Source organism: Panthera onca, chromosome B4 (assembly GCF_046562875.1).
Source record: "Panthera onca isolate mPanOnc1 chromosome B4, mPanOnc1 haplotype 2, whole genome shotgun sequence".
NCBI lineage: Eukaryota > Metazoa > Chordata > Mammalia > Carnivora > Felidae > Panthera > Panthera onca.
In genome coordinates this window covers 41,802,819-41,817,933 of record NC_138345.1, presented here as the reverse complement: position 1 = coordinate 41,817,933, position 15,115 = coordinate 41,802,819, and the positions used below count along the sequence as shown (strand labels likewise).

Below are 15,115 nucleotides of genomic sequence, written 5' to 3'. Positions count from 1 at the left end.
TGTGATCTGAGGGGAGAATCAGGCCACTGGGGCATCGAACAGGAAACGGGAAGGGCTTTCTGGTCCGGTGGGACCCCCCTCACCTGAGCAGTTGGGAGCACTCTCCCGTGAGCCCGCAGAGGCCGCCGGCTCAGACACAGAGTCGTCACACTGGGGCAATACCTGGGTCTGGTTTCCTGCAGAAACAGCAAGGTCAGAGGGTTACTAGGGTTGGAGAACAGGAAGCTGACTTAAACTAAATATGGAACCGGGGGCCGGGGTCTGAGATGAAAGCTGTTACGTGAGAGTAATGTTATCATAATTGTAGAATTCACTTCCTGCTTCTGACAAGGCCAAGATTTGTCTTTCAAGCCAAGTGAGGCACTAAGCATGAATTGTAAAATGTGGGAATGTATCGGGGCACCTGCGTGGCTCAGTCGGTTAAATGTCCTACCCTTAGGTTTTGGCTGAGGTCATGATCTCACTGTTGATGGGTTCAAGCCCCTCATTGGGCTCTGCGCTGGCGGCACTGAGCCTCCTTGGGATTCTCTCTCCTCTCTCTCGGCCCCTCCCCCACTCACGCTGTCTCTCTCTCTCTCTCCTAATAAATAAATAAACTTAAAAAAAATAAGTGGCAATATATCAGTACTGCTTGAAAGCGTTGAAGATCTACCAAGGCAGTGAGAATTTGGGGAGCCAAGCTCTAAGAGAAAAGACGGCCAGAGGTGAGCCACTTCCCCTCGAGGCCTTTGTCAATTCCAAGACTCTAGCAAAGATGCGGAAAGGTTCAGCACAGGTTTTGCCAGACTCACAGGGCTCTGGGAATAAAAGAATAATTGAGGGTCAGCCAAGGAGGAGGCACCCTATTAACCAGAGCCCTTGAACCATAGAAAGAAAACTGAACTAAAAGTAGACTACTCCTCACCGGGATAGCTGCACAGCATCTAATTATGCAATTCCTTTAAATAAGATGATCTGGCCATAAACAGGTGCCAGGAGGAAGCAAAGTAAAATCCTTTCTGAAGGATTTCTATAATGTTTCATCTACGATGTCTGCCAATCAAAAATGCCCAGGCAGAGGGGCACCTGGCTGGTTCAGCCAGTAGAGCATGAGACTCTTGGTCTTGGGGTCATGAGTTGGAGCCCCACGCTGGGGTAGAGATTACATTAGAAAAATTAAAATCTAAAAATAATAATAACGGGGAATAAAAGAGAAGAGATTTGACAAAAATCCAGGAGGATAAAAGAGGCATTGGAAAGAAATGTACAGGGTATCCAGTTGTTGGAGTTACCTGACGAGGAGTTTAAATTACCACAAATGAAATGTTTGTGGGGGCGCCTGGGTGGTTCAGTTGGTTACCTGTCGGACTCTTGATTTCAGCTCAGGTCATGATCTTACTTCATGAGATCAAGACCCGCATCGGGGTCTCCACTGACAACATGGATCCTGCTTGGGATTCTCTCTCTTCCTCTCTCTGTCCCTGCCATCCCCCATCAAAAATAAATAAACTTTTTAAAAATTTTATTTAAAACAAATGCATCTAAAAGATGTATAGGATATACTAAGATATATATTGCCAGATTATCTTCCAGGAATTTTGTAGTCTTTTGCTCTTCTACTAAACTGTATTTTTCTACTACCCCATACCTACCGCTAACATCAAATATCTTAATATTTTTAAATCACTGTCAACATGGTAAAATAATCTCTACTTTGAAAAAAGACAAATCCAATTTGCACTCATGCAGGATGGAATCTAATATCAATTTACCATGCTTGTACAAGATTTCATTCTCCTGACTATGGCCACAACTCAAATTGGAAGGAGATTCTACCTAATAACTGGCTTGTATTCTTTAAAAAGATGTCAATGTCATGGGGCGCCTGGGTGACTCAGTCGGTTGAGCGTCTGACCCTTGATTTCGACTCGGGTCACGATCTCACAGTACATGGGATCGAGCCTCGTTTTGCGCTCCATGCTGAGCATGGAACCTGCTTAAAAGACTCTCGCTTTCCTTCTGCCCCTCCACCCTGCTCATGCTCTGTCTCTCTAAAAAATAAGTCAATGTCATGAAATACAAAGTGAGATTCAGGAAGTGTCCTTTATTAGAGAAGACTAAGGGGTATGACAACTGAATGTAGCATATTACCTCACCTCTTTTTTTTGCCGCAAAGTATGTATTTGGGACAGTTGTGAAGTTCTGAATAAGGCTTGTGAACTAGATAATAGAATTATAACAATGCTAATTGATCAAGAGATGAATGGATAAAGAAGATGCGGAAATTCTGTCATTTGGGACACCGGGGATGGATAGTGAGGGCATTATGCTAAATGGAATAAGTCGGAAAGAGAAAGATGGGTAAGTGCATGATATCATTTTTATGTGGAATCTAAAAACAATCAAAATCATAGAAATATCGAATAGAAAAGCTGTTGCCAGGGGGCGTGGGGTGAAGGAAATAGGGAGAGTTTTATAAAAACGTACAGACTTCCAGTTATAAGATGAATAAGTTCTGAGAGTCTAATGCATAACACGGTGACGACAGCTGATAACACCATATTGTATAATTGAAATTTGCTGTAAGAGTTGAACTTAAATGTTCTCACACACACACAAAAAGATAAATGTGTGAGGCTGAAGCTGTATTAATTAACTAGAATGGGGGAATCGTCTCACAATGTATATGCATATCCAGTCACCGTATTGTACCTTTCAAATGTCTTACAATTTTGTCAGTGACACCTCAGGAAAACCGAAATTTTAAAATATTTTTGCTTAAAAAAAAAACAGGATTACATTTTGATTGAGGTGGGATTTAATCTACAGATGAATTTTGAGGTAACCAACTTTGATAATATTTAATATTTTCAACTCATTTATATGGTGTGTCTGTCCATTGTTTACATCTTCTTTAATTTCTCTTGAAGATCTTTTATGTCTTTGATTAGCTTTTCTCCCCAGTATTTTATGTTTTGATCTTTTTGTGAGTAGTACAGCTTTTTATCTATTTTCTACCTATTGATACTATTTATTAAGAAAATTATTTTTTGCATATATTTTGTGCATGGGCTTGTACTTAGCAATGTTATAGTTAGACTATAACTTCAAATAATCTAACTGTAGATTCTCTTGGGTTTTCTTGCAATCATGCAGTCTATAAATAATTGTTTTGTTTCTTCCTTTCTAATTCTTATATTTAAAAATTTTTTGTGCTCTAGTAAACTGTTGGGTAACAATGGTGATAGATATTAATATCATCTCTCTCATCTGAGGGAAAAATATTTCAATATTTCACCATTAAGTGTGACATTTGCACCAGATTTTTTTTATGAGGCCTTTGTAGACTGAAGAAAGTTCCTTCTATTTTCAATATGCTAGGAGATGTTCTCATGCATCGTTCTCAAATCTTTTCAAATGCCTTTTCCACATCTGATGAAAAGATTACATGGTTCCTTTTTTGTTTAGTTTTGTTAGTTGGTATATTTTACACTAACTTTGCATTTCTGGGAAAACTCTGTTTGGTTGTGGTGCATTCATTTTTGTACATCTCTGGATTCAACTTGCTAACATTTTCTTCATGAATTCTGCATCCCTATAGAGAAATGGTCTGCAATTCACCTTTCTTCCAATGTCCCAGATTTTTACATTTATGGTTCTTGCAACTTTTCTGTAAGTTTGTGTTCAGTTAAAACTAAAAAGTTTAATACATCAGAAAAAAAGAGAATTAACACTCAATCTTCCAAATAATTAAAAAGAGAGAGAGGATAACTCCTACCTCATTTATGAGAATTGGAAAAATGTATACGTGGGAGGTGGTGAGTTTAGCAACTTCACATGTCACCATGTTGGACTCGATCATCAAGCTATTTTTTGGTGGAAAATGACAAGCTAATTTTAAAAGTTTATATGGAAGGGACTCCTGGATGGCTCAGTTGGTTGAGTGTCCAACTGTTGATTTTGGCTCAGGTCATGATCTCACGGTTCATGAGATCAAGCCACCCATTGGGCTCCATGCTGAGCGTGGAGCCTGCTTGGGATTCTCTCTCCCACCCCCTGCTCACTCTCTCTGTCTCTCTCTCTCTCTCTGCCCCTCCCCTACTTATGCATGCCCTCTCTCTCTCTCAAAAATAAACATTTTTTAAAATAAAATATATATGGAAAAGACCACAAATGATCCACACACTTGAGAAGAAAAACAATGAAGTTAAAGGAGTAACTTTACCACGTATGAAGACATACTACAAAGCTACAATAATTATGGAATGGGGGTATTAATGCCAGAATAAACAAGGATACAATAGAAGAGAATGGAGTCCAGAAAAAGACTCAGACATGCGTAGACTCATTATGACAAAGGAGGCCCTGCAGTGGGGAAAAGTGTCTTTTCAGGGAAGGAGTCTGAGTCTGTTGGGTATCCTGATAAAAATATGAAATTTGACCCCTATCACACATGAAAATCAATTCTAGGACCATACAATTATATGTGAAATAAAGGTAACTAAAGTTCTATAAATACCATAGAGGAATATCTTCAGGATCTTTAAAGTTCTCTTTAAAAGGACATAAGAAGGGGCACCTGGGTAGCTCAGGCGGGTTAAGCATCCGACTTCAGCTCAGGTCATGATCTCATGGTTCATGAATTCGAGCCCCACATCAGGCGCTGTGCTGAGAGCTTCAGAGCCTGGCGCCTGCTTCGGATCCTGTGTCTCCCTCTCTCTCTGCCTCTCTACCGCTCGCACTCTGTCTCTCTCAAAATAAATGAACATTTAAAAAATTTTTTAATAAAAGGATATAAGAAGCATCGTGTGCCAAAAAAAGAAAGTTGACACACTAAACCTTGTTAAAGTTAAGAACTTGGCTTATCAATAAACACCATTAAAAGAGCAAAAATAAAAAGGCAAGAGTTAAACACCCAAAATAAATACATACATATTTGCACCACAAGTCACTGTCACAATTATCTGTAACATCACTATTTGCAATAATTAAGAACTGGAAATAAATCAAAACTCCACCATCAGTTGATGGATCAATACCTGGTCACATGGTCAATCAATGGAACGCTTTACAATAAAAAATGAAGGAAGCATTGCTATAAATAACTCATGCATGAATCACAAACATAGTATGGAATCAAAGAAGTTAGACACAAAATGAAACATACTATATGATTTTATATGAGGCTCAAAATAGAAAAACTATCCTATAGCATAGAAGTTAGGGGACTGGTTTTCTTCAGGTAGGAGGGCAGGGATAGTGATTGTTAGGGTATGAATGTGGCTTTTGGGGTGCTAATGATCTCTTTGTTGATCTGGGTTGGGGTTACACTGCGTTCATGTTATTATGACTCATCGAGCTACACACTTACTACTTACATACTTTCTCTGTAAATACTCAGATGTATTTAAATAATAGTGTTAATTTAAGTTTTTTTAATGTTTATTTTTTGAGAGAGAGAGAGACAGCGCACTAGCAGGGAAAGCAGAGAGAGAGGGGAAGAGAGAATCTGAAGCAGGCTCCACACTTTTAGCACAGAGACCAATGAGGCTCGAACCAGCGAACTTCGAGATCATGACCTGAGCGAAAGTCAAACACTCAATCGACTGAGCCACCCAGGCGTCCCAACAGTGTGTTAATTTTAACAGATATCCCTCTTAAATTCCTTGCCTTGACCTAAAGGCAAATAGCAATGAAAAGAACCATATTTTATCATGGGTTTTCTCACTTTTAAAATAATTTTTCCACACTCTTTGCTCATAGGGACATTTCACTCAAAGAGCATCCTGAGTAGCAGTTAGCCCTTCCCTCTCTCTTACCTGAGCAGATCACAGAGGCTGTGTTTCCATGAGCACAATCAGGAATGCCCAGGGCAGTCATAGGACAATTCCACAAGAAAGACTCAGCCCCCGAGCAGTGAAATCGAGCTTTCCAAATCTGATCACCTCCTTCCACAAAGTATGCTCCTTTTGGAGCAGAGATAGCAACTCCACAGCCAAGCTGTTGACAAACAACATTGGCATTTGCCATATTCCAGTGTGAGGCACAGAGGGCTTTCCAATGTCCAGTAATATTCATCTCCACTTGTCCCTCACACTGAGAGGTGCCATTTTTCATGAGCCGGACTTCTGTGTATGCTAGTAAGAGAAGACAGGGTTTCGGTGAGATCTCATGTTTTTCTTACCCCAGCAGAGTATGCAGCGAGGTTGAAGTCCTGCTCTGCATCTCACCTGAACAGGAAACTTGAACAGCCCTACGGTGGCAAGCACCTCCTGGACAGCACACTCTAGGGCAGAAGTGGAGCTCAGGTTCATCCCCCTTACACTGGAATTCTTCAGGCCACACTTGTCTATCTGACTCCCTGAAGGACACATCTCCCAGGAAAGACACAGCTTTGCCACACCCCAGCTCTGCACAGATGATCTGGGCAGTGAGGAATGTAAAGTTCCCATCAGATACTAGAGTCCAGTCTTTTCCAGAATGCACTTCTACCTGCCCTGAGCAGGGTCCATCCCCACCAGCTAGACGCACAAATCCTAGGAGAAAAAACAACAACAACAAACACAGGTAAATATTCATGATTCTGGCTTGGCAATTAGAAGTGACATGTCATGGACAATGGTATATGACAGTGACATGTCAAAGTAAAAAGTTTTTCTTTTCCCAGGCATTGGCACAGAGGAAAGGATTTAACAGTTGGTGGCAGAATGGGACCTCCATGAGTGAGTTTCTGAAGACAGACTATTTAGAGTAGGTGAATACATTTTGGGGTTGGTTAGAGAAGTGAATTCCTCATCTACAAGTCTTGGGCCAAGGAAACTGCATAATACATAGGCATTCAGACTTAAGTACAAAGGTATGAAGAACAGAACCAACCCAGAGGGACATGGGCTATGAGACAGTAGAGATGTATCAGCCAGACAAGGTTAGAAAGTCATCCTGAGACTTGCGGGGCTCAAATTCTGGTCAGCTTTCTCTCCTGGGAGTCAATCCTCAAGTGGCTGAGGATAGGGAAAATCATGAGGGCTGTATCCATGAATGCATGACAACCTGTTGACAGACTGATGGCTCAAGATTAGAAATATAGACATTATAACCAGTCCACAGTTATGATTTCAAATTTTATCTTTCTGATAATTTTGGATGCAAAATATTCCATGAACTTCTTAGGTGACCTACATGGGAAAGAAGATGAGTATGGATGTTAAGAGAGCTCAGAGAGTCAGGAGAGGAAGGGTGTGGTTCTAGCCAACTCTCTTGAAACCCTAGGACATAAGAATAGCCACCTTCCTGGGCGCCTGGGTGGCTCAGTCGGTTAAGCATCCGACTTCGACAACAGCCAAATTATGGAAAGAACCTAAATGTCCATCAACTGATGAATGGATAAAAAAATTGTGGTTTATATACACAATGGAGTACTACATGCCAATGAGAAAGAATGAAATATGGCCCTTTGTAGCAACATGGATGGAACTGGAGAGTGTTATGCTAAGTGAAATAAGCCATACAGAGAAAGACAGACACCATATGGTTTCACTCTTATGTGGATCCTGAGAAACTTAACAGAAACCCATGGGGGAGGGGAAGAAAAAAAAAAAAAAGAGGTTAGAGTGGAAGAGAGCCAAAGCATAAGAGACTCTTAAAAACTGAGAACAAACTGAGGGTTGATGGGGAGTGGGAGGGAGGGGAGGGTGGGTGATGGGTATTGAGGAAGGCACCTTTTGGGATGAGCACTGGGTGTTGTATGGAAGCCAATTTGACAATAAACTTCATATATTGAAAAAAAAAAAAAAAGCATCCGACTTCAGCTCAGGTCATGATCTCACGGTCCATGAGTTCGAGCCCCATGTCAGGCTCCGTGCTGACAGCTCAGAGCCTGGAGCCTGCTTCAGATTCTGTGTCTCCCTTTCTCTCTGACCCTCCCCCGTTCATGCTCTGTCTCTCTCTGTCTCAAAAATAAATAAACATTAAAAAAAATTTTTTTTAAAGAATAGCCACCTTGCAATCCATGAACCCAAGATGTCTTTTCCATTTATCTGTATATCCTTTCATTTCCTTCATCAACGTTTTAAAAATGTTTTAATTTTTTTAATGTTTATTTATTATTGAGAGAGAGAGAGCATAAGCATAGGAGGGGCAGACGCAGAATCCAAAGCAAGCTCCAGGCTCCGAGCTGTCAGCACAGAGTCCGACGCGGGGCTCGAACTCACAAACTGCGAGATCATGACTTGAGCTGAAGTCGGACGCTTAACCAACTGAGCCACGCAGGTGCCCCAAAAAATGTTTTAATTTTTAAAAGAGTAAGCATTAAGACCAGATGCAGAAATTAGAGAGATGATTGAATTAGCTGACAAAGTCTTTAAATGATTTATATAAATATACTCAATGAAACATAAAACAGATTTTTACAAACTAGAAAAAAATAACCAAATGGAACTTCTAAAACTGAAAAATCCAAGATCTGGAATGAAAAATTATATAGATAACTTAATAAGAGATTAGATGCTGCAGAATAAAAGAACTGTAAAGTTAAATGCAGGGCAATAGAAGCTTTCTCTTTGAAGCACAGAGAGAGAAAAGATGGAAAAGTGGTGGGTGTCTGGGTGGTTCAATCAGTTAAGTGGCCAACTCTTGATCTCAGGATTGTGAGTTCAAGCCCTACACTGGGTATGAGTCCTATGAAAGAAAGAAAGAAAGAAAGAAAGAAAGAAAGAAAGAAAGAAAAATAGTAATGGAAATGCAATCACATATGGGTTAATATTAACCCATATTTTAAAATATGTATTTGGAGATTCAGAATAAGGAATGAGTAGAAAAAAATATTTGAAGAAATAATGGATGTAATTTTTCCAAATTTAATGAAAACTATAAACTCACTGATCCAGGAAGCTAAACAAATTCCAAACAAGATAAACATAAAGAAAACTACCTCAGGGCACTTGATAATGTAATTTTTGAAATCCAATCATTACAAAAAAGTCTTTTAAAAAAATCTTAAAAGCATCCAAAGGAAATTGGTACATTATACAGGGGGGCATAAAAACAAAACTTCTTGTTAGAAGCAATGCAAGCCATATAACAATGTAGAAACATTTTTAAAGTACTGGGAGGACACCATCAACCTAGAATTCAATTGCCTGTGAAAATGCAGTTCAAAATTGAATGAAAAGAAAAACGTTTTGAGATAAATAAAAAATGATAGAATTTGAGGCCACCAGAATTGCACTACACAAAAATGTTACAGAAAGTTCTTCAAGCTAAAGGAAAATAATAACAGATGAAAATGTGAATCTAGGGGCGCCTGGGTGGCGCAGTCGGTTAAGCGTCCGACTTCAGCCAGGTCACGATCTCGCGGTCCGTGAGTTCGAGCCCCGCGTCAGGCTCTGGGCTGATGGCTCGGAGCCTGGAGCCTGTTTCCGATTCTGTGTCTCCCTCTCTCTCTGCTCCTCCCCAGTTCATGCTCTGTCTCTCTCTGTCCCAAAAAAATAAAAATAAAAAACGTTGAAAAAAAAAAAAATTAAAAAAAAAAAAAAAAAAAAAAGAAAATGTGAATCTACCCAAAGCCATAAACACTACTGTAAATGATAAATCTGTGGGTAAATATAAAAAAACTTTGTCTCATTTTTAAAATAATAAAATGGCTAAGGCAAAAATCACAGCAATGTGTTATAAGATTTATAATATATTTATAAGTAAAATGTATGACAACAATTGCACAAATGACAAGAACAGGGAAACGGAAGTATACTGTGTTCAGGTCTTACATTATCTATTAAGTGAGATAATACCCTTTGAAGGTAAAACATAATTAAAGAGTAATAATATCAGCATTATGGTAAACTCTAAGAAAAGCAATATATCTAATAAACCAATAGGATAAATAAAAGAGAATACTAAAAAATACACAAAGACACAGGAACAAAGAATACATAAGACAAATAGCAAGCTAGTAGACTTAAACTCCAGCATATCAATAATTACATTAAGTTGAAATAATTTAAATACTCCAAATAAAAGCAAAATAATCATACTGAATAAAGTAAGGCACAACTTCAATTATATCTCAATAAAACTAGGGGGAAAAAAGTAAGACACACTATATGCTATCCACAAAACATATGTACATTAAATATAAACATAGAAACATATGAAAAGTATCAGAAAAGATAAACCATGCAAGCACTAATCAAAGAAAGCTATTGTATCTATGTTAATATCAAACAAAGTAAGACTATAAGACAAGAAATATATTCAGAAATAAGAAACATTTCATGATGATAAAATACAAAAGAAATCATGCAATATCAAAATTAGTAGGATACAGCTAAAGCAGTGCTCAGAAGGAAATCTAGAGCCTTGACACTTCCTTGATGCATACATTAGAATAGAAAAGAAAAACTAAATATAAATTATCTAAAATTCCAGCTCAAGAATCTATAAAAATAACAGCAAATCATAACAAAAAAAATGTAAACTAAGAACCAAAACTTAATGAAATAGAAAACAAATACACAATAAGTAAAATTAACAAAGTTCATTGGTGAATCCCTTAAAAATAAAACTGATAATCTTCTAGTAGACCTGATCAAGAAAAAATAAAATACACAGATTAGCAATATCAGGGATGGAAAGGGGGTTATCATTATGGATCTTATCAATATGCAAATGATAATGAGATATGAACAAACTTTGTCTTAATTTGAAAATTTTACTTATAATAGGATGAATCCTTGAAGACTAATTACTTGAAAACACAATTTATCCAAAACGGATACCAAAAGAAATGGAAAATATAACTAGTCCTATATTTGTTAAAGAAATAGAATTCATATTATAAAAACTTCCCACAAAGAAAATTGCAAGTTTCAAATATCAGCACTTCTACAGAGCTCAAAAACTACTCCTACATCAACATAGAGGAAGAGAGGGAAGGAAGAAATGAGAACAAGAAGGCTAAAAACAGAAGCTGTAGTGAATATGTGAATTAGTATGGATCTTCAGTCCCCAACCTCCACTCCTTCAATTGTCTCTTCGTCCCCTTACCATTCTGTACCTCAGTGCTGTAGCCCTTCCCAATCTGTGAAGCCCCTCCCCAATCTTTCTCCCCGAACCCTCTGAAATTCCCTCTTTATTTCAAACAAGCTCCTCTATATTCTTCGGAGATCATTCTTTCTACCTCTGAATTTCTCTTAAACACAATATTTCTAACAATCTACTAGAGGCTGAAATGTCTTTTTCATACCCCTTTCCTAAAATTGAGAGAAAGGAAATTCAAGAATTCAATTTAAATTTGAAAATTTATAAAGGGCATGGTTGCCTGTTCTTATCTAGACTGCATCATTACCACTTTGACTTCCCTTTACACACTAAAACATGTTCTGGAAAATATAGAAACAGACCAGAGGGAATAAACTTCTGACAAAGAGATTAGAAGAAAATCGAAACAGTTCATAAAAATATGAAAAGTTAAAATTAAAGCGATGGTAATGGTGGTCAGGGAGTAAAAAACAAAATCAATGTTTAGATGGCATATCACTCTCAAACTCTCTTTGTCTTTAAGCGTATCTTAACTGGAATTAATATCAAAAGCATCAATTTTCTTAAGGTAGTAATAGAAGTTCTGACATCACAGACTCCATTTTTCCTCAGATACTGATTTATCAAACAAAATAAGTCAGGTCCTCCTGTAGTGTTTACACAAGTTGATCTTCAGTTGATACCATGATTAGGACCTCACGACAATAAGGAACGTTACCTGAAATGCCAGAAAACAAGCTTTCTTCAAAAACCCTAACTGAAGGTAGTAAACTCAAATGCCCCTTGAAAATAATTATTTTTTTAATAATAATAAAGAGGGTGGGAGGAAACTTTTGAGATGATAGATAGCCCTTATGGCACAGACTGTGATAATGCTTTCACAGGTGTATACTCACCTCCAAATTCATCAAATTGTATACATTAAGTATACACAGTTTTTTGCATGTCAGTCATACTTCAATAAAGTAGTTCTCAAAAAAGAAAATAACTGTGTTTTTTAGGGACCTGAATTAGTATCATCAAAGATCTGCCAAAGTTACAATTTGAAAAGATCACTTTTCCAGTGATCTTCCTCACGCAGATCACAAAACTGCCGACTGGCTATGGGCTATTGGGCTGCTATATGTCTAGTCGAACGTATTCATGTCTCTACCTGTCCCATCATTCCATCAGATGGGATGACCCTTTTTCAAGACCCAACAATCTACCTTAGGGAATTCACTGTGATATCTGATAATATCTTCTTCAAGTCAAGCTGTTCTGATGGCATTAGTGACGGATATCTCATCAACCACTGTGATAACTGAAAACATCTCTGGCAAATAATGACACCACCCATTCACATGCTAGTTTCATTGCTGTCTTTACTGCCTCCACCTTGGCACACGTCAAATACGCTTAGACGTTACTGAGCACTTATTATGTGCCACCTCAGGTTCTCTTGGCCTCACTGCCCTTAGTATTTCCTTTGCTCCAGCTACTATATTATAAATTTTTTAATTTGTATTTTCCTGCTGCCTCAATGTCTTCACAAACAGGCTGTGAGCCCACCACCCAGGTGACCAGGTGTACCAGTGAGATAAGGCTGACACCTGCCACCACTCCCCTTTCCATCCTTCCCCTGAGTGTGACCTAGTAAGATTCAAATGCACCAATGAAATCCCCTTATGCCTTTTGCTCATGTACTCCACCTGGAGCCCCAATAGGGTCATTTGTCCACAGGTCTTTATTCTGTTCCTGGGCTCCCCATCTGCTTGGATGAGCCTGTTCCCCTGGCACTTCTCCCGTGGCTCTGTTGCAACATTAAGTGACTCCACCTCTCTAGGACCTTTAAGTATAATAAACTTTGTTTCCCTGCACCTCTCCCATGTCCCCTCTTTTGTCTGTACCTGACTGACCATCTCATGAAAGAAAACAAAAGAGCTACCATGATGAAACTTATTTCATCAATTGCTGGGTTGTACCTGTATGAAACATTTGACTCCACCTTCCTACTTTTATGACAGGTCATAGAGCTCTGAATGGCCCTGTGACAGGTCTGGAGCCTTCACCGTCCAAGGCCAAGCAAGTCTTTATGCTTCCTTGGACACCTAATACTCTAGAAGTCACTGCGTGACTGGAGTCTTCACCCAAATATGTGATCCTGCATTGTTAGTTATTCTGGGAATGAAACCAAGGCTACTCCTACTGGGGATCCCCCACCAGACCACACAGGCCTTACCTGAGCAGACTACTCCAACACTGTTACTGCGGAAATTGTCTTCCTCTCTGTAGTCTTCAATATGAAAAAAACACTCATTGAGAGTTGATTCTGTCCCTTCACAATCAATGTCTACAAACAAAATAGGCCCAACCCCTGATCCAAAACGACCCCCTCTGGGAGCATCAAGAGCATGTCCACATTTCAGCTGTCTGCACACCACATTTGCATCCTTCAAGCTCCACCAGTAATCATCCACTGTGCCCCATTTTCCTTGGTATTTCACTTCCACTCTCCCCTCACAGTGGTGTCTCCCATTCTTCAGACTCAGCTCCACAGCTGCAAGAGAGACACATACACAGAACACAGGACACAGGAGATTTTAGGAGACCATGCAGTGGTATTCTGGTAAGTATGAAAAAATGAGCTCTCTGGGTAGGGTGGAGGGGTGAGGGGGACCTTTCATGTATAACATTTGTCAATTTCTGTATTATAAACACTGTGATCAATTTGAAGCTACCAATGTGGCATCACGGAACATGGAGTTGGAAGAGATACACAATTATTTCTCACAAGCCAGTAAGACTCAGCTCCATGCATACCAATGAGGACAGACCTTCAGATGACTCTAGGTGCTACTGCCCTCCCAGTAGATTTGCATAAGGCTGGTAGGGGCCCAAATTCCTCCATCTCAGTTACAGTTCACAGCCCCCGAGGTCAGTGGAAGAATCTTCCCTTTCCTTCTCTGTCTCATGCAGAAGACTCTCATCTAGCTTTAGAAGAGAGGACCATGGTAAGCAGCCTCTAAACTGTCCTGATTATTCCTGCTTCCTGATATTCACACTCTTATGTAATCCCCCTCACACTTGAATGCGGCCTGAACCCAGTAACATTCATCTAACAATGGAATTTGGCAAAAGTGATGAGATGTTCCAAGAGGACGCTGGTTTCTCTCATTGACCCATCTTGCTCTCTCATTTGTTTGCTCTGATAAAGCCAACTGCCACATTTTGAGCTGCATGTGGAGAGATCCACATGACAAGAAACTGAGGGAGGTGTCTAGTCAAGAGTCAGCAAGGGACTGAGGCTCTAAGTTAGACACTCCACCAGTGGCTGAATGCTGCCAATAACCAAGTAAATAAGTTTGGGTGGCATTCAGTCTCATTTGAACCTTAAAGTAATTGCAACCTTGTGAGAGATCATGAGGAACCAGATCAGAGATCGGAGATCAGAGGAAACAGAAAAGCCATGCCCAGATTCCTGGCCCATAGAAACTATGAGATCCTGGATAGTTGTTGTTTTAAGCTTCCAAGTTTGGCAGTAATTTGTTGTACAGCAATATATTACTAATTTAGGGCTTCCCTCCAGGGTCAGAAAATAGCAGGGTGGACAAGATGGAGATTTATATGAGTGGCTTAATCATTTCATCCAAATAAGACTTCTTCCTAAGTGACCAAATCTGTGATCTTGGTCCTACTTGGAACTGGGACCCAAACCACCTCTTTCTTGTCATATCAGCTTGTCATCTAGTAGACTAAGTTCCTGTTCTCCTGTCAGGAACAGAGAAGTGGGTTTCCTGAGGCCCTAGAATCATCTCCATTAGCTTTGAATTGGGGTTATCAAAATGAGAATTTTTCTTATAATATAATCAAGGCTTGTCCCTGGGGTACCCATTCGCACTGCTCAGGTCTATACCTGGCTCCATATGCTTCCACTCTGGAAGTTAGAAGTGGTGTATCAAAAAGGGAAACATCTGGGAAGATGCTGAACTTGAAAAGACTCCTAGTGTGCTATTAGTCTTCTCAGGCAGGCTGCCATAACAAAACACCATAGACTAGGTGCCTTAAACAGAAATTTATTTTGTCACAGTTCTATAGTTTGGAAAGTCCAAGATCAAGG

At 39.4% G+C, this 15,115-nt stretch overlaps 1 protein-coding gene across 1 annotated transcript in view; it reads right to left on the bottom strand.

The window, feature by feature from the left end:
* Window position 1: 1 nt before the first annotated feature.
* LOC144616999 (antigen WC1.1-like) overlaps window positions 2-15,115 on the bottom strand; it is a 30,342-nt gene continuing 15,228 nt past the window's right edge. The window contains exons 2-5 of the mRNA XM_081796290.1: window positions 13,238-13,555; window positions 6,210-6,515; window positions 5,799-6,116; window positions 2-176 (exon numbers count right to left, since the gene is read on the bottom strand). Of these exons, the coding sequence (XP_081652416.1) occupies window positions 19-176; window positions 5,799-6,116; window positions 6,210-6,515; window positions 13,238-13,555 (1,100 nt within the window). The 3' untranslated portion in view covers window positions 2-18. The remainder of the gene's footprint in view (window positions 177-5,798; window positions 6,117-6,209; window positions 6,516-13,237; window positions 13,556-15,115) is intronic.